Source organism: Lottia gigantea (assembly GCF_000327385.1).
Source record: "Lottia gigantea unplaced genomic scaffold LOTGIsca_134, whole genome shotgun sequence".
NCBI lineage: Eukaryota > Metazoa > Mollusca > Gastropoda > Lottiidae > Lottia > Lottia gigantea.
Window position 1 is genome coordinate 446,180 of NW_008707502.1, and position 19,362 is coordinate 465,541.

Sequence of the window (19,362 nt, forward strand, 5' to 3'; positions counted from 1 at the left end):
AGATAATTGATGCTAAGTGGAGCTTTGGCTTGAAATGAAATATGACAATCAATATGACCACCAGGGCATATCCATTGCTGTCAAACACTTCGGGATAATATCAGAAAAACTTTCAGGTGATTGGATAATATGCTTTGCACAAGTACATAACGATATTTTTACATCCCCCACCCCGGCCCAAATAAAAATGAAGTATGTGATATCAAATATAATCTTTCATACACTAGATTATGAAGTAGTATATACAACCTGGTGATAGAATAGTATCCTTTATACAACCTGGTGATAGAATATCATCCTTTATACAAGCTGGTGATGGAATATCATCCTTTATACAACCTGAGATAGATCATTATCTTTTATACAACCTAGTTATAGAAAATCATCCTTTATACAACCTGGTGATAGATTATCATCCTTTATACGATCTAGCGATAGAATATCATCCTTTATACAACCTAGTGATATACTATCATCCTTTATACAACCTTGTGATGGAATGTCATCCTTTATACAGCCTAGTGATAGAATATCAACTTTTATACAATCTAGTGGTATAATATCATCCTTTATACAACCTAGTGATATATCATCCTTTATACAACCTAGTGATAGAATATCCTTTATACAACCTAGTGATAGAATATTACCCTTTATACAGCCTAGAGATAGAATATAATCCTTTATACAACTTAGTGATAGAATATCCTTTATACATCCTAGTGATAGAGTATCATCCTTTATACAACCTGGTGATTGAATGTCATCTTTTATACAACCTAGTGATAGAATATTGCGCTTTGTACAATCTAGTGGTAGAATATCATCCTTTATACATCCTAGTGATAGAATATCAACTTTTATACAATCTAGTGGTATAATATCATCCTTTATGCAACCTAGAGATAGAATATAATCCTTTATACAACTTAGTGATAGAATATCCTTTATACATCCTAGTGATAGAGTATCATCCTTTATACAACCTAGTGATAGAGTATCATCCTTTATACAACCCGGTTGATTGAATGTCATCTTTTATACATCCTAGTGATAGAATATTGCCCTTTGTACAATCTAGTGGTAGAATATCATCCTTTATACATCCTAGAGATAGAATATCACCCTTTACATCTAGTGGTATACTATATCATCCTTTATGCAACTTAGAGATAGAATATCATATTTTATATAAAATAGTGATAAAATATCATCTTAGAGATAGAATATCATCTTTTATATAACCTAGAATATTATCTTTATACAATCTCGTGATAGAATATTATCCCTTATACAATTTGGTGATAGAATATTATCCCTTATACAATCCTATACATAACCTGGGGATAAAAATTATTCTTTATACAACCTAGCTATCGATTATCATCCTTTATACAATCTAGTGATAGAATATTATCCTTTATACAATCTAGTGATAGAATATTATCCTTTATACAATCTAGTGATAGAATATCATCCTTTATACAATCTAGTGATCGAATACCATCCTTTATACAACCTACTGATATAATATTATCCTTTATTCACCCTAGTGATAGTATTTATACAATCTGGTGATAGACTATTAGGCCTTATACAACTTGGTTATAGAATATTAGTCCTTATACAGCCCGGCGATAGAAAACCATCCTTTATACAAGCTAGTGATAGAATATCACCCTTTGTACAAGCTAGTGATAAAACATCATTCTTTATACAACCTAGTGATAGAATATCATCCTTTATACAACTTAATGACAGCATATCATCCTTTATACAACCTAGTGATAGAATATCACCCTTTGTACAAGCTAGTGATATAATATCATTCTTTATACAACATAGTGAAATAATATCATCCTTTATTCAACTTAGTGACAGAATATCATCCTTTATACAACATAGTGATAAAATATCACACTAGTGATAGGATATTATACAATCTAGTGATATCATCCTATATATAACCTAGTGATAGAATATCATCCTTTATACAACCTAGTGATAAGATATTATCCCTTATACAACCTTGTGATACAGCCTAGAGATAGAATATCAACTATTATACAATCTAGTGGTATAATATCATCCTTTATGCAACCTAGAGATAGAATATAATCCTTTATACAACTTAGTGATAGAATATCCTTTATACATCCTAGTGATAGAATATCAACTTTTATACAATCTAGTGGTATAATATCATCCTATATACAACCTAGTGAAAGAATATCATCCTTTATACAACCTAGTGATAGAATATCATCCTTTATACAATATAGTGATAAAATATCATCCTAGTGATAGCATATCATCCTATATACAACCTAGTAATAGAATATTATCTCTTATACAACCTGGTGATAGAATATTATCCTTTATACAACCGAGCGATAAAATATTATCCCTTATACAACCTTGTGATAGAAAGTGACCAAATATCATCCTTTATTCAACCTAGTGATAGAATATCCTTTATACAACCTAGTGATAAAATATCACTCTTTATACAACCTGATGATATAATATTGTCCTTTATTAAACCTAGTGATAGAATATCATCCTTTATACAACCCAGTGACAGAATATCATCCTTTATACAACCTAGTGATAGAATGTCATAATTTAAGCAACGTGGTGATAGACTATCCTTTATACAACCTAGTGATAGAATATCACCCTTTATACAACCTACTGATATAATGTTATCCTTTATTCACCCTAGTGATAGTATTTATACAATCTGGTGATAGATTATTAGGCCTTATACAACTTGGTTATAGAATATTAGTCCTTATACAACCCGGCGATAGAAAACCATCCTTTATAAAACCTAGTGATAGAATATCACCCTTTGTACAAGCTAGTGATATAACATCATTCTTTATACAACCTAATGATAGAATATCATCCTTTATACAACTTAGTGACAGAATATCATCCTTTGTACAAGCTAGTGATATAGTATCATTCTTTATACAACATAAAGAAAGAATATCATCCTTTATACAACCTAGTGATAGAATATTATCCTTTATACAACCTGGTGATAGATTATCCTTTATATAAGCTGGTGATAGAATATCATCCTTTACACAATCCAGTGATAGAATATCATCCTTTATACAACCTAGTGATATAATACCATCCTTTATACTACCTAGTGATAGAATATCCTTTATACAACCTAGTGATCGAATTTATCCTGTGGACTTGTATAACTGAACTGAGATGGACTAATATCACTTGATGAAGTGGTATCCTTTATATAATTCGTTACTTGAATAGTATCTTTGTACAGCTTACTGATAAGTATAGTATCCTTTATACAACCTAGTGATAGTGTATAGTACCCTTTATATTACCTAGTGATAAAATATCCTCTATACAACCGTTTGGTAGAATAGTAGTCCTAGTAAAAGAATATAATCTTTATACTACCAAGTGATAGTATTCATTGCCCATTATACAATCTAGTAATAGTATCCTTTATACAACCAAGTGATATTATAGTGACCCTTATACAGCCTTGTGATTTTAAAGTACCCATTACAACATCGTGATAAAATATCCTCTAAACATCCTTTTGGTATAGTATTATCTTTCTACAATTCGATGATAGAAAGGCAGTGGGCAGAATATATAGCACAAGCTATCTGATGAAAATTTTTTTTTGGAAAAATCACCACACTAGAACGAATTATTTATGTTGGAGATCAATAAGGTTTGAATAATTGATCAATATTTGAAAAAAATTAAAAGTAAAATTATAGAAAGCGTATCGTTACAATGGCATGAATTTGAATAATTTATCATGGATGATAACAGTTCTTTTCATATTGACTCTTGCTAATGGCATTTACATTAGAATCCGATCAAGTGTGTATTTCGTCCAACAGGTCCCATAATATTTTAGTCATGATTTCAATTTTTCTGGTAAGTATCATATTTGTATTTCAAATTGGTATTTCAATTCTGCACATTGTGACGGAGATAGCGACACAACATGTATGTTGTGCCTCGATTGTTTGTTGGTTGTTCACAATTCCTTTGTACTTAAAATACGCTTTGACCCCCACAGTGATGTAGGTGAGACATGCTGACACCAAGACATAAGGAAAACAGTTGTTAATTGAATAAGAGTGGAATTATGTCACTGTCCTGCCAATTTTCCTTAGTAGCAAACTACACTAGTTTCAATACTGCATAATGGTTTGCCTATCATATTCAAGTTATATCTATATATTTGTACATAGGAATGCAGATATTGAACGAGGTTATGTAATTATTTTGAACATTACTATGCTTTTCATGTTGAACATTGGTATGCCCATAGTTTCGAATATTCACATGCTCAGATATGAATACATGTAATCTTAATTATAAAGTGAACACATAATTAATTGAAACAGTTTATAATAATGAAGATGACTTATTAACAAATTTGATCTGAATAAATACACCACCTTGATTTACAAAGAGCTTTAAAAATAAATGACAATTTCTATTTCTCATTTTAGGGTAATTCATTCTTGATCAAATAGATTCCACTGATAAATTCAAGATATTCTCTAAAAGATATAGATTATCTTCAAAGATAAATTGAACATTGTCATTTAGAACACAATTTCACTTACACTGTTTTGTTTCCCTCAAAATCACTGAATAATTGATATGAAAATTATAAACAAACAGGAAACATGAAAAATGCATCACTTTTAAACGAATTTCATTAATCACATTCATTCACTTTTTTACTCATTCATTCATCCATTTACACACAAATCACAACTATAAGATATCATCTTCTGTTTTTCTTATGTTTATGTCTGTGTCTTGTAGGACTACCTGAAACTCTGCGTAATGGAGGTGAACGAGATGGCGACCGACGTGATCTTCTAGGGCTGAAATCAAACAAAATTATAATTTATATACATTTGACAAAGCTCATCATGTAATGGACAAATAAATTCCAGCATTAGGACAACTTGTTTGGAATTCCAACTTAACAGGAGGTATAACTATAACTACAAATTATAATAAACCAAAGTTTTGTTTCAATTAATACCGGTCTAATGTAAGCTTATGTCAGTATTTCTGAATATTGGTCAATAAAATATAACACGTTACCTTATCTTTGTGCGTTTGATACGTTTAGGGGATATAGATCTAGAACGAGAACGCCTTCGTCTACGAGGTGATCTGCTTGGTGAATCATTACTGTCTTGTGCCATCACCTGGAAGAAGAAAACTGCAAATGCAAAGTTTGGAAACATGTTTGTCATCATCGATTTTAGTTTCAAAATGCAAATTAGCATCAATTGATCATTGAAAATAACAATTAATTAAAACCTACCTTTCTTAATAATTTTTTACGATAGGCTTGCATCTGTTCAATCATTGACAGATGTGGTTTTCTTGATCTTTTACCAGCTTCTAACTCATCTTGGTATTTCATTACCTTTAACTACAAATACAAGTTAGATATATTTACTAGATATATTTGAATACACAAAGTACATGTTTATCAATTAATAGATTATTACCTCAGGTGTACAGTCTTCCTTAAGTACAAAAATAACAAAGGTTTTGTGCTACATATATATAGGCTTACCTACACAAAAATCAACTTATTTGTTAACTGTTACTTTGGGTTAATTGTTCATTTATTGGTTTAATGATATAGAATTAGAGTTAACAATATAAAAATCAGTTGATCAGTCATTAGATTACATACCTCAATCTCTCTCAATCTAGCTCTTCTTTCTTCAGTCATTTCTTGTCTAGCATTGTAATTACTAGAATGTGTTGGTGTAGGAGCATCATCATCACTATCACTGATATCACTAGCTTGAGATCGACTATTATCATCATCTATAGGCCTAGAAAATAACACACATATATACAAATCCTTTATCCAAACAAGCAGTATCAACCAAATTAACTCTCTATAATCACTGATATTCTCAATAAATTAAATTTAATAAATGTTTTCAACCATATCATAAATTGTGGTGATATATGAAATATATGTACTATATCTACTTACTGCCCATCTAGTTCTTCTTCCATTTCTTCATTTCTACCTTCTAATTGATCCCATTTAGATGTTGTCATAGCTACAATATAATATAGATATTTAATATTTTTATCAACGAGGAATATCAATTTCATTCTGTTCTTTTATCTTTATTTAGTCACTCTAATGTCCAACTACTCCCCTCTTGTTTGTTCGTATGAATAATCTTTGATGAAACCTGATGACCTTTGCTTTAACTAATTGAAGTTAACTGGTAAAATTCAAACCAACCAATAATAAACCTGTTTGAATAACGTTCTGCATAATGACACTTTCAGTAAACATGATAAATGAAAGTTTGGTCTAATTTCAATTAAACTTCATGTAGTAATTCTTGGAATTTTAAACTTAGATCATACAAGGTAAAAATGATAAAAGAAGTGCTTGACTCCACATATTTACATATAAATAATTAAATTGAATTTTACCTTGTGCTTCTAAATCTGCTTCATCTACAGTCTCCCATTTAGAAGGTACAAAAGCTGCTACTGGTTTATTTGGTGTCTTGCTGTCTACTGTAAAATATAACAGAATAAAACGATTATCTTTTGCACAACAATATCTTATCTTGAACTTGAAGAAATGGTTATCTTACAGCCCTGTGTCTGAACTCTTCAAATAAATATCTTAAAGTAAATTTCATTAATGCTGTTTTGGAAGCATGGACACATGTGATATTTTACTTAAGATTCGAGTCAGTGACAAAACTTTACAACCAAGACTGTTAGCAGCTGCACCATAATACTTACATGGTTCACCATCTATATCTTCCTTTAATGGTTCACCATCATAATCATCAACTAATGGTTTACCATCGATTTCTGATACTACTACTTCTTCTTGTTGTATTGGAGCACCATCTAAATCTTCTTTCTCTTCCTAATATCATACATTTGTCAAAAGAATATAAAATAATATAAAATCATGTAACTGCAATAATTTTGACATTAAAATATGTTTTATAACACTTGACATCAGATATAATAATTGATATTAAAAAATAAATTATTACACTTTACAGTAGATACAAAAATTGACATTACAACAAAAAAAATGGGTTATGACACTTGACATTAAATAGAAGAAATGACATTATGAATTTTTATGAAATTTGACATTATAAATAAATCAATTGGAAAACAGATGGAAGCAAAAGCTTATTCAGAGAAGAAAACTAATAAACATTAACATACCTTGTGCACTAGTCCAAGGAAGATATTTTGTAATTTTATTAAGAAGTCATTGGGATACACTGCCCAATCTTCCCATGCTCGGAAACATAACATCATTTTTTGCTGGAAAATAGGAAAAACAAAAAAACTAATTTTTTACTGAAGTAAAATTTATATGTTAAATATAAAATACAGGTAACCAAGAAAAAAAACAGAAAGCTATATTTTATAAGGATAACAATTTAGTTTCTGAAGGATTCTGTCTAACAGCTGGTCCTTGACCAACCTTTTTGGCATTGATCTTTTACGGATTATCTGTACCCAATTTTAGCAGGGTTGACTGGAATTATGAGTAAGATAACTTATTCAAGGCCAATTGAGATTAGAACCAACAACCATCATGATACATTATTGTTTTAGTGTAAAGTATATTGTTGTGATATATCCTCAAAATAATTATATATTCATGCAATTATTAGTACTTATTGTAAATAAGATAATTATTAGACATACTTGTACTTGTTGTAAATAAGATGATTATTACACATACCTGTACTTATTGTAAATAAGATAATTATTAGACATACCTGTACTTGTTGTAAATAAGATAATTATTACACATACCTGTACTTATTGTAAATAAGATAATTATTAGACATACCTGTACTTGTTGTAAATAAGATAATTATTACACATACCTGTACTTATTGTAAATAAGATAATTATTAGACATACCTGTACTTGTTGTAAATAAGATAATTATTACACATACCTGTACTTATTGTAAATAAGATAATTATTAGACATACCTGTACTTGTTGTAAATAAGATAATTATTACACATACCTGTACTTATTGTAAATAAGATAATTATTAGACATACCTGTACTTGTTGTAAATAAGATAATTATTACACATACCTGTACTTATTGTAAATAAGATAATTATTAGACATACCTGTACTTGTTGTAAATAAGATAATTATTACACATACCTGTACTTATTGTAAATAAGATAATTATTACACATACCTGTACTTGTTGTAAATAAGATAATTATTACACATACCTGTACTTGTTGTAAATAAGATAATTATTACACATACCTGTACTTATTGTAAATAAGATAATTATTACACATACCTTAAATTGTTCAGCCTTTAAACGACCTTCAATATTTTCATATGTTTCTCTTATATCTTTAAATATAGCAGGTAATCTCCCTTGAAAGCTAGAAGAAAAGTTAAAACATTTTACTTCTACTACAAATATAAAGAAAGTCTGTTATTTTATTCTCTATCATTTTCAAAACCCCCATTTTTGGTAATCCCTATTAAATAAATTAACATCACTATGATCCTACAGATATTGATATGAACTAATTGATTGGCCAACAAATATCAATGACTTCACATTTAACACCCATGAAAATAATAAGAAAACTTACAATTTACGGAAGAATGAGGCATTTGGTACTTTAGCACTACTGTTAAATAATATATCTGACATGAGGAAAATACGGGCTATCTGAAATTTAGAATACATGTATATACATTAATAAATATATACAATTTCTTCAATTCAAATCTACCATATCATATGAAATGATTCAAGAAACAGCTCTGAATACTGTGTAAAAGACAGTTTAAGAAAACAGTATACATACTTTTTTAGGTATTGGTGTTTGAAGTATAGATAATGATTCTGCTATACATTCCACTATTTCTTCAGCTGAGTCAGCATGATCTAAACACCATACCATAGCTTCTCCTACTTTATTTTTCTCTGGTGTTAATTCACGTAACATATCTTCTAATCTGTCCCTTTGTCTGGAAACACATATTTGAAAGTGAGGGTGCTAGCAATTCTAAACATTATTCTTTGGTCATGCTCTTTTGTGGTCAAGCTCTTTTGAATTATGAATGCTGTTACGATACCAGAATGGCAACGTAACCTAATATCTATACAACAGTAACAGTACTAAATTGAATGAAATTCTGTCTGTCTGTAAACATAATCTGAATAATTGCAATAATGAAATTCTCACCCATCTGTTAATAATCCTTTCTGTTCCTGGGGTTCAGGTTCAGCTTTAACTTCAGGTTTCTTATCTTCTACAAGATTATCAGGCATTCCCTGAGTGTAAGGATTTAATGGTGGAGGTCTCCATACTGAACCACCATCAAACATACGGAATTCTTTAGTCGACCATCGATAAGGTGTATCTCCCTTTAATATATAAAAGGTTATATCTATCAAACTTAAGAAAAGGTCAGTCCAAGATATTTACCTACTGAATAATTATGTGTACAGTGCACATATCAAACTGTGTTACTAAACTGGGGGTGCATATTATGAAAGTGACAAAAAATTGTGATGGTTCCTCAGTCAAGATTCTTATATAGAAACCCAACATAAAATTATAATCTAATCTGTAGGTCTATTTTTCATTGATTATCAAATAATCTCTATTGTAAGGATTTCAGAATATCGCTATAAACTTTACCTGTAATATGGAGAACATTTTCCATCTATAATATATATGTGCCGGTGTTTGATTATCAAACAAAAATCTGAAAAAAGAAAACGATCAAACATTAGTTTTGAATAAGGAACATTTATCATTAACATTGATCATCATAATGGAAGAGAGACACTTACTTCTAATTAACATATCAAATTCTATATGACTCACCTGTAGACTGGATTACTAATTTCTCTATTCATTATCATAGCTTCAAACATTGGTCCTTCACGCACCACAAATTCTACCATTCGATGTATAACGCCAAGTAAGGTTCTGGAACAAGAGAGAAAAGCATGGCAAGATCTTAAATGGGACCCCCCAATATTTACTGAACATTGTGTTAGGAATTAATTAAAAATACTAACATCATGCAAGTAATCAGAATTGTGTTAATTAATCTATAAATTGGATTGAAAATAAAAGGGTTTTTTTTTAAGTCTAATGACAATTTCCCAAGAGTTTCCATCACCTCTCATTCTAAATAAAATACTATTTCATGCAGGTCAAAGTTTTGCTGAAGTTGGCAGAAAAGATATTCCAAATGTTTTAAATAGTTTATAGTTTAGAAATAATAAAAATGAGTTTAAAGCCTTGGTTGTAGTCTTCCATTATCTTCAAACCATATCCATCTGTTTTTAATTCATCATCCATCAGCATCAATCTTCACATTTCTTTCTTAGGTATATTTTGATTGAATTTGTTTCATTGAAGACAGAACTCTTCAAGATTTAAAACACTCTTTATATGATTATCAGACAATTAGGAATACACCTATAATTTGACAATTTGCTAAAAATATTTTTGCCTTAACCTGATAATCAGAACATATCTTTATCAATCAACAGCTATATTCTTGTTGTATGTTTTATAATTTCAGATTATATTTAAATTTTTAAATTTCATTATTATCAACATTATGTTATAATTTTAATACTGTGTTCATCTAATTCATGTTTTACTTATATAAATAGTAATCATCATGTTCTATATTACATATCATGTTCATCAAATACTTTTGTCCTACTTTTTATAATGTTCAATACATCTAATATTATATCATTGTTTATATTCACCTGCTGAATGTTCCATGTTCTATAGTGTCAAGTTAATCATTTCATCATTTACATATTAAAATTTTTACTTTCAATTATGTTTTTATTCTTCTATGTTAAGTTAAAAAAAATAATTATTAAATTAATAAACAATTATTTTTTATAGTTTTCTAATCTGAAACCGGTCCTTTTTTAAAATCATGTAAAATATTTAACAAATAAATTATATTTTATTTTCTCATCATGTTATTCAAAATTTGTATTTCCATGTTCATGCGAATTATGCTATATTTTGATGTTCTATTTTCAATATCTTCTTCTTTTCAATTACATGTATATGTAATAAAGTTTATTTTCTATCTTATTTCATATAAATTCTATTTTATTTACTAAAATTTGTAATCTAAATGTTTATTTTCTTTAATAATTCATCATATAAACAATGTTTTTTTCTTACAAGATTTTTATTTCTAATTCTTAGTTATTTTATAATATGCCTCTTTGTATCCCTGCATGTTTTGAAAGTTTAATTATTTGTTCCACATTGTCTGATAATCAAAAAGGTTTAATTCAAAATAGAGAAAAAGAAAAAAATATACCTGTCTGCCGGAATAACAACTTTCACTACAGCATTGGCTAAGGTCTGTAGAAATGGCAGTTAAAAATATTGTCAGCTCAATTTTTGATCAAAACATGTATAAACACATTCCAAAACATTTTCAAATAAGAATAATTCTTTTACATTAACAATGGAAACTTTCTCGTTAGGAAAGTCTAGGAAAGGCGCATAGAATTAAAACCATTTACAACGGACAGTTATTGCAAGGGACATAAGGACTAAAAATTTATTTATAATTCGAAAATGTTATAAATGTAGAAAGAATACTTCTCGAAAATTACCTTCTGCATATCATCAGTAATTTGGTTGCCTTCAAAATCTGGAGGTGCAAATTTGGACTTTTGGCTTTTAAATGGTTGAGCATTGAATGGTAAGCCTGAGGCTGGTGGTGGCTGGGTCAGTTCTGCTAATCTAGGTGGAATGTACACAGGGTGTGGTGGTATTAATACTGCTTTTCCCCACCCTAACTTCATTTCAAATCCACTGAAATCTTGACCTGTAACAATTATACCTTGTATAATATTCTTTAACATAGAATGATTTAGTCTACCCTAAGAAGGTTTTTAGTCAAATAATATACTCTGTGCTATAGTGACAGAAACTGTTTTTTCTTTCAACAAACATGTAACATGTTCTTGCAATGTCTCAAAACATTGAGTTTCCTGACTTTAAATTTATTCATATCAGAATATTCTCTCTATTTTTTAGGTTTTTGAATTTTTCATTGATTGACTGATGAATAGATTTTGGAATGTTGGGTTATCAAGGCTGATCAACAAAGCTAGCAACTGCTTTAAAATACTGGTCCCAATTAAAAAATATGAAATTTTCAAGACTGATCCAATAATAGTCAAAGCTAAGCATTTGAAACCAATACCTTATTCAGATTCTGATTCTGTAAAGTGTTTCTTTTGAAAATAATTAAAAAAGTAAACTAAGCTTCCTGATATACATACCTGATAATTCATTTAAAGCCCTTTCACCATCTTTTCTATTCATGTAAGCAACAAAACCACAATTTCTCCCTCTAGATCTCTCTTCATCAGTACGGGGCCACATTATTTTAACACTAGCTAGAGGTCCATATCTTCCAAATATTTCACATAGTTGAGGTTCTGACATCTAAATGTTAGAAAATATTACAGAACTCAATAGAAAAGATCAAAACAGATGGAAAATCTGCTATTGAGTTCTTCATCATCAATTAAAGAAGAATTAAGTACATCATTATCTGCGCATATTTACAAACAGAAAACCACAAACAAAACACATAGATCTGTAATTCAATCTGATTACTTGATTTATATATATATACACACAGTTTTTGCACACCATATACACTATTTTGGAAAACCAATTAATAGAGAAACAACTTACTTTAGGATTGATATTACCAACATATAAATTTGTGGTGGTTTCATCAGCAGTTTCTAATGGACCAAGAGCATCTAACATATCACTGTCAACTGTAATATAAATAAGACTAAGTTAATTATCATAAAGTGATATTTTTTGTTGCTTTAAAATTGAATGTTTACATTTTACATCAGAATTAATGATAAATACCAGGATTAATATAATAACAACCCTAATAACAGTGATACAAATCATAACATATCCTTTCAAATCTAAGGTGTATGTTACCTTGGTCTGAGTCAGTGCAATTGATTGACATGGATGATTAGTGAACAAGGTGAATTGACATAATGATAATTTCAGGAAGAAAATTTTTGTTTTCAGAAAAGACACATCAGTAATCTATAAATTTTAGGAATCGTAATTGCTGAATTAAACACAGCTATAATATACCATGTTCGCTCATCACATACTTTTCTAATGACATATATAAAATACAAATAAAGAAAAACCTACATCCTAACAATCTTGCTGTTTCTTCAGGTTCAAATCTAGAAACCTTACTAGGAGGAGTATCAATTTCCTCAGCAAAAATATCTTCTTCATTCTTTAAACCTTTCTTTATCTTGTGTCTTTCCTGCCTTTGGATTTGGATTCTGAAAGCCAAAAAAAAACATTTTTCAATTCACCATAACAGTCAAATTTTCATGGATAGTCAAATAAACAGTGATTTATATCAGGTATAGTCAATCATTCACAAAAAATATAGTTCAGTGCTACTAACTGTTTCAGCTCTTCTTTAAATAATTCTAAATTACTCTTCTTTTTTTCTTCAGTTTTCTTCTTTTTAAATGACGATTGCTACAAGTAATAATAATCAAAATTCAAAAATTCATTTCAGAGAGGTATTTTGAACATATTTGTAAAATGATTTGGATGTTTTATTTCCGTGAAGGATTGTTTGAAAACAGAAATTTGGTCAAAAACTTAGCTGTCATTCTAAAACTGCCAATTGGCAAACTGCCACATCCCAATATTCTATTTTAGACAACTAGTTTTAAAGTCAACTATGACAATAAGGAGGCCATATTCAAAGCTAAAATCCTAATAGAAAAATCAAAACTAATTGTTAATATCTCACCTTATAATTATCATCTGTAAGTTTCGGATCTTTCTTAGTGCTACTAGTACTGTTTAATATAGCTTGAGATAGTTTAGAAGATGGTTTATATAATCTACTCTTTTCATCTGGTTTAGTCACTGTAGCTACAAATTATTTAGAGAACAAAACAATTAATAAAAAAGATTAACAAGATACAAACTTAAAGTAAGTAACAGATCAGGGGTTAATATAGTAACGAAAGTAGTCTAGACAAACAATCATTGTGAAAATCTATTATATCCTGGCTTAGTACACAGTCCAATTTGTATATACTACAATGACTGATCAATGTAAAAACAAAACAAACCTTTTTTTCCTGGATTTACAACTTCTCCTTTCACCCATGTTCTTTGCAATTTTCCTTTAGTATTATCTTCAAATGATTCCACAAATTCTTCATATACTTGAGCTGCTGCAGCTTCATCCTCCTGCAAAATATCATTCTGGCTACAGTGTTTATACATTTAACTAAATCCTTCTACAGTTAGAGTAGCAGCTACACTAACTTTTAAAGGATTTAGAAGGATTTTTCAACCTGCTGATAGCACAGTAGTTCAACTTATGGATCTAAACAAATGAAATGACCATTTCAAAGTTCAATTAATTATAAGCAAAGTAAATTACGCCTTATAAACATTATTAATCATAAAATCTGATGCATGTATAATCAATAATGCTATTAGCTTATATAAAATGGCACTCTGAGAACTAAAATGTTCAGCATAGCAACAACAGCTACATTTTTAACTATGTAACATGCAAATATTTTTCTTACAAGATATTCTGATCAAAAGTCGAAAAAAAGGTTCATTTTACAACCCCAAAATTATATCCATATTACATTTACCTTTTTCTTTAAGTCTTCTAATTCCTTCTTTGATAATGTCTTCTTTTTACCAATATTCATGCTGCCTATTTCAAAGGCCTTCAATTTATTTTCAGAAATAGTCTACAAAATAATTTATTTTCACATTAAAGAAATGCATTGTTGTGCAGGCTATTGTCTATGACTGATTTTGTTTTCTTCAGTTTGTTTTAAGCCTGCAAGCTTCTAGACCACCTTAAAAGTTAGACTTGGTTGTAATGAGTATGTTTGCGCAGTGCAAGAGTGTTTTGTATTGTATCGCAAGGTCGATTATTGCTACCTGACATTACCTTTCATTCCATAAAAAATTTATGATCTTTTTACAAATTCGCAAATGGACTCACAAATTTTATTCACTGTGATTGAAGTTGGTGGGAACTATTTGATGGACAGTAGATGTTAACCTCTATTATCATCTACATTACCAAATATAATGAAACTATGAAGATAAAATGTTAAATTTTTATCCCATCACCACATATTGTGTATCCTTAACCCTATTCTTGTAGTCTTGTATATTTGTAATGTATCCCAATTCCAGGTCAGGTGCCAAATTGGCAGTCTCTGATATTTTGACAGATGTCGAATGGTGTAGAAACAGAAAACTAGGTCCTGTTTAAAAGGGATTTTAATTTGAATGTAACAATATTTATACCTATCGGACGCCACAGACATTCCAAAATGAAATACGTTACAAATTACAAAATGTAACATAAAATTGATGCAGAGTGAACGTAGTCCGAATAGTCCAACTATACTTCGTACTCTTTCCCACGCTTAATATGCGATGTTCAACAAACAAATCAGCTAACAAACTATTTAGAAATATGCACTAAAATCTATAATGCAATGTTAAATGGATAATAAGATAAAAGAATGCTTTACCGTTGTGGAACCGGGCAATACACCACTTGAAGCCAGTCCCCATGGCATTTTATCCGCCATTTTGTTTCTCTTTGACGGAAATATCCGGAAAATGACGGAAAATCCCGATAATGCTAATGTTGGAGTAGCCTCCCTTGAAGCAGGTGCGTAGACTGAAACATCCAGCGTAACCAATGCACGCATATATTGCACAACAACAGGGTAAATTTCTATCACTTTCATTGGATATTGAGTACATATTATCTTGTTTGCAAAAGTGTTCATTGCCATGAGGCTCTTGAGTAAATTTATAGAGCAAGACGTCTTGAAGACTGCAGGGAAATTGGCATGGGCGAGGTTCTTTTCATCCACACCCAAAACTTTAACACTGGATAAAGAGCCAGTTCGCTTTGCTGGTCGCGATTTCCTTACCCTTCGAGATTTTAACAGATCAGAAATAGAGCATTTATTGTGGTCTTCACTGTGTTTGAAATCTCGAATAAAAGAAAATGGTGAGGATTATCGGCCGCTATTAGGAAAGTCGATTGGAATGATTTTCCAGAAGAGAAGTACAAGGACTAGATTGTCAACTGAGACAGGAATGACACTTCTCGGTGGTCATGCCGCTTTCCTGGGACCATCTGATGTTCATCTTGGAGTTAATGAAACTATAAAAGACAGCGCCAGAGTATTGTCCGGAATGGTTGATTTGATTCTAGGAAGAGTGTATGATCACCAGGATATAACAGATTTGGCGGATGAAGCTAGTGTTCCAGTTATTAATGGGTTATCTGATTTATACCACCCATTACAGATATTAGCCGACTTTGTCACTTTACAGGTGAGGGTTTGCAATTGCAAGGAAATTTCAAACGTAGTTTAGCACTAATGTGGATATCTTGGATGTTTTGGCTTCATGACCTATATAGTCTTTATTTTACAACAATCTCAAAATATCGATTTGTGAAAATATTGAATGTTTGTCAATACAGAAACATATAGTTAAGGCATACAAATGAACTGAGCTGGTCTCTACTGGCCCTGCCCTGGCCCTAACCTCTATTTGAGTATATAAATGAAGCCAAGAAGAATATTCATGTCCTTGTGTGATATTTCGCATAATTTCGCGTATGTTTGGTTCCCTAGAAATATTGGCAAATATTTGATCGATTTACTTCACAAAAAATGAATTTGATCACATGGTAGTATGAATGATGAGAGAGAAGTATTCGCACAATTAGAAACAATTTGTCGTAGACACTGATGTGTGGCATTGCCAACTATTTTTGTATTTTTAAACTATATTAGTAATCTGCGCAAGATTTGACAACAGAGTTGTTTTATTATTTTGTTTTAACTATTGGGGTTAAAATAATGAAATATTCACCATAAATTGAAAGGTCTAGGCCATAGAAATATTTTCGTTGAAGATGATGTTACAGTTATAGGTTAAAAGGAATCCAAAAAGGTTCCCCGTTGTAAGTGCATCGAAAACATATTTGTTTGTATTTTCACCATTAAGATTTGAAGCCAGAAGTATGCAGACTCCACTATTGCATTTAATTTTTTTTTTAAAGTTACAGTACTGTGACCATAGACGTTAAATCGGCATGGTACCATGGAATCCCATCTATTTATAAATTGTTATAAAATTCCTTGGAAGTCCAACTTTAATCTTTGGATTTGTAAGAAATATTGTTTATTATACTAATATTTTTCAGGAGCATTTTGGATTTCTGCAAGGTTTGAAGATAGCGTGGGTTGGAGATGGCAACAATATTTTACATTCTCTTATGTATGGCTGCGCTAAATTAGGCATAGAACTAAGTGTTGCTACACCTCTAGGCTATGAGCCTGATAAGGAAGTGACCCAGTATGCAATAAGTTTAGCTTCCCGTAATAAAACTAATTTCAATTTGACCCAAAATCCCTTTGATGCTGTGTATAGAGCTGATGTTATTGTGACTGATACATGGATATCGATGGGTCAAGAGGAAGAAAAAATAAAGAGATTAAACGATTTCTCTGCTTTCCAAATAGATCGTAAAATGCTCAGAGAAGCCAATGGCAATTGGGTTTTCATGCACTGTCTTCCAAGAAAACCAGAAGAAGTCACAGACGACGTCTTTTACTCTAAAAATTCGCTTGTATGGCAAGAAGCAGAAAATAGAAAGTGGTCGGTCATGGCAGTCATGTTAAATTTATTGAAACATTACGAACCAAAACTTCCTAGGCCTTTATTTATACGTGGGGAAAAGCAATAAGTTACTGAGGTAGGTTCATCCTCATGTGATTGTAACATAAAATATTGGGATGGTACTTTCATGATCTTTCATAGTTGTTCAGGATATGTTTTGTTCACATACTATAGATCATATAAAGATTAAACTTAAATATGGAGTAAATTGTTGTTTTTTGCGACCCAGAAAAGTCATGCCCAGCCTACTCGAATACTCGGAGAAATATTTCCATCATGTCAAGGAATTGTTGAAACATTCGGACGTTTTATGTTCCGAAAGAAGCCTCACTTATGAATGTAACGTTAGTATATCATCTGAAGCTTTACACTAGAGTATACGGGTCATCCGAAGCTATAATTGCCAGTGAGATGTAAACTATAGATATCATTAAATGTGTAACAGTTTACGCTGTTCACTGTAATTCAACCAGTTAAAATTAAGTAAGAGCTAGAAATTGACTAGAATTAGCTAGAATTGGTGGGAAGCCGTATTAAAATGACATGGTAGAAAGATATACTTAAATGAAGATATTTAAATGACAAGATAGAAAGATATATTTAATTACATTAATCCAAAGATAGGAAGATATATTTAAATGACATGGTAGAAGGATATATTTAATAACAATATAGAAAGATATATTTAATGACAAGATAGAAGGATATATTTAAATGACAAAATAGAAGGATATATTTAAGTTACATGGTAGAAGGATATATTTAATGACAAGATAGAAAGATATGTTTAAATGAAAAAATAGAAGGTTATATTTAAGTGACATGGTAGAAGGATATATTTAATAACAAGATAGAAAGATATGTTTAATAACAAGATAGAAAGATATATTTAAATGACAAAATAGAAGGATATATTAAAGTGACATGGTAGAAGGATATATTTAATAACAAGATAGAAAGAGATGTTTAATAACAAGATAGGAAGATATGTTTAATAACAAGATAGAAAGATATATTTAAATGATAAGATAGAAGGTTATATTTAAGTTACATGGTAGAAGGATATATTTAATAACAAGATAGAAAGATATGTTTAATAACAAGATAGAAAGATATATTTAATGACAAGATAGAAAGATATGTTTAAATGAAAAAATAGAAGGTTATATTTAAGTTACATGGTAGAAGGATATATTTAATAAGATAGAAAGATATGTTTAATAACAAGATAGAAAGATATATTTAAATGACAAAATAGAAAGATATGTTTAATAACAAGATAGAAAGATATGTTTAATAACAAGATAGAAAGATATATTTAAATGACAAAATAGAAGGTTATATTTAAGTTACATGGTAGAAGGATATATTTAATAACAAGATAGAAAGATATATTTAATAACAAAATAGAAGGATATATTTAATGACAAGATAGGAAGATATGTTTAATAACAAGATAGAAAGATATAT

At 29.9% G+C, this 19,362-nt stretch overlaps 4 protein-coding genes across 4 annotated transcripts; 2 read left to right on the forward strand and 2 right to left on the reverse strand.

The window, feature by feature from the left end:
- Positions 1-372: 372 nt before the first annotated feature.
- LOTGIDRAFT_172477 (hypothetical protein) lies at positions 373-1,035 on the reverse strand (the record flags this gene model as incomplete). The annotated part of the gene is made up of 1 exon (XM_009049362.1): positions 373-1,035. One exon carries the CDS (start codon positions 1,033-1,035, stop codon positions 373-375), a length of 663 nt encoding a protein of 220 aa, XP_009047610.1.
- Positions 1,036-1,622: 587 nt separating this feature from the next.
- On the forward strand, positions 1,623-3,142 carry LOTGIDRAFT_139167 (hypothetical protein; the record flags this gene model as incomplete). Its single annotated transcript, XM_009049363.1, has 2 exons — positions 1,623-1,814; positions 2,990-3,142. Coding segments are annotated over 2 exons (345 nt in total), but the record flags the coding sequence as incomplete, so codon positions are not given.
- Positions 3,143-5,341: 2,199 nt separating this feature from the next.
- LOTGIDRAFT_139163 (hypothetical protein) lies at positions 5,342-14,906 on the reverse strand (the record flags this gene model as incomplete). Its single annotated transcript, XM_009049364.1, has 21 exons — positions 5,342-5,467; positions 5,738-5,861; positions 6,050-6,119; positions 6,508-6,594; positions 6,817-6,958; positions 7,273-7,374; positions 8,394-8,481; positions 8,698-8,777; positions 8,917-9,079; positions 9,298-9,479; positions 9,757-9,823; positions 9,946-10,050; positions 11,429-11,472; positions 11,730-11,944; positions 12,405-12,570; positions 12,826-12,907; positions 13,317-13,460; positions 13,589-13,665; positions 13,946-14,064; positions 14,274-14,394; positions 14,814-14,906. Coding segments are annotated over 21 exons (2,397 nt in total), but the record flags the coding sequence as incomplete, so codon positions are not given.
- Positions 14,907-15,859: 953 nt separating this feature from the next.
- On the forward strand, positions 15,860-18,094 carry LOTGIDRAFT_238192 (hypothetical protein). The gene is made up of 2 exons (XM_009049365.1): positions 15,860-16,536; positions 17,417-18,094. Exons 1-2 carry the CDS (start codon positions 15,985-15,987, stop codon positions 17,957-17,959), a joined length of 1,095 nt encoding a protein of 364 aa, XP_009047613.1. The 5' UTR covers positions 15,860-15,984; the 3' UTR covers positions 17,960-18,094.
- The last annotated feature ends 1,268 nt before the right edge of the window (positions 18,095-19,362 follow it).

Bases quoted from the DNA above. Each gene is read 5' to 3' on its own strand.
- LOTGIDRAFT_238192 (XM_009049365.1), top strand. From the start codon at position 15,985: ATGAGGCTCTTGAGTAAATTTATAGAGCAAGACGTCTTGAAGACTGCA. The intron at 16,537-17,416 runs GTGAGGGTTTGC...AATATTTTTCAG, and splicing joins CCGACTTTGTCACTTTACAG to GAGCATTTTGGATTTCTGCA.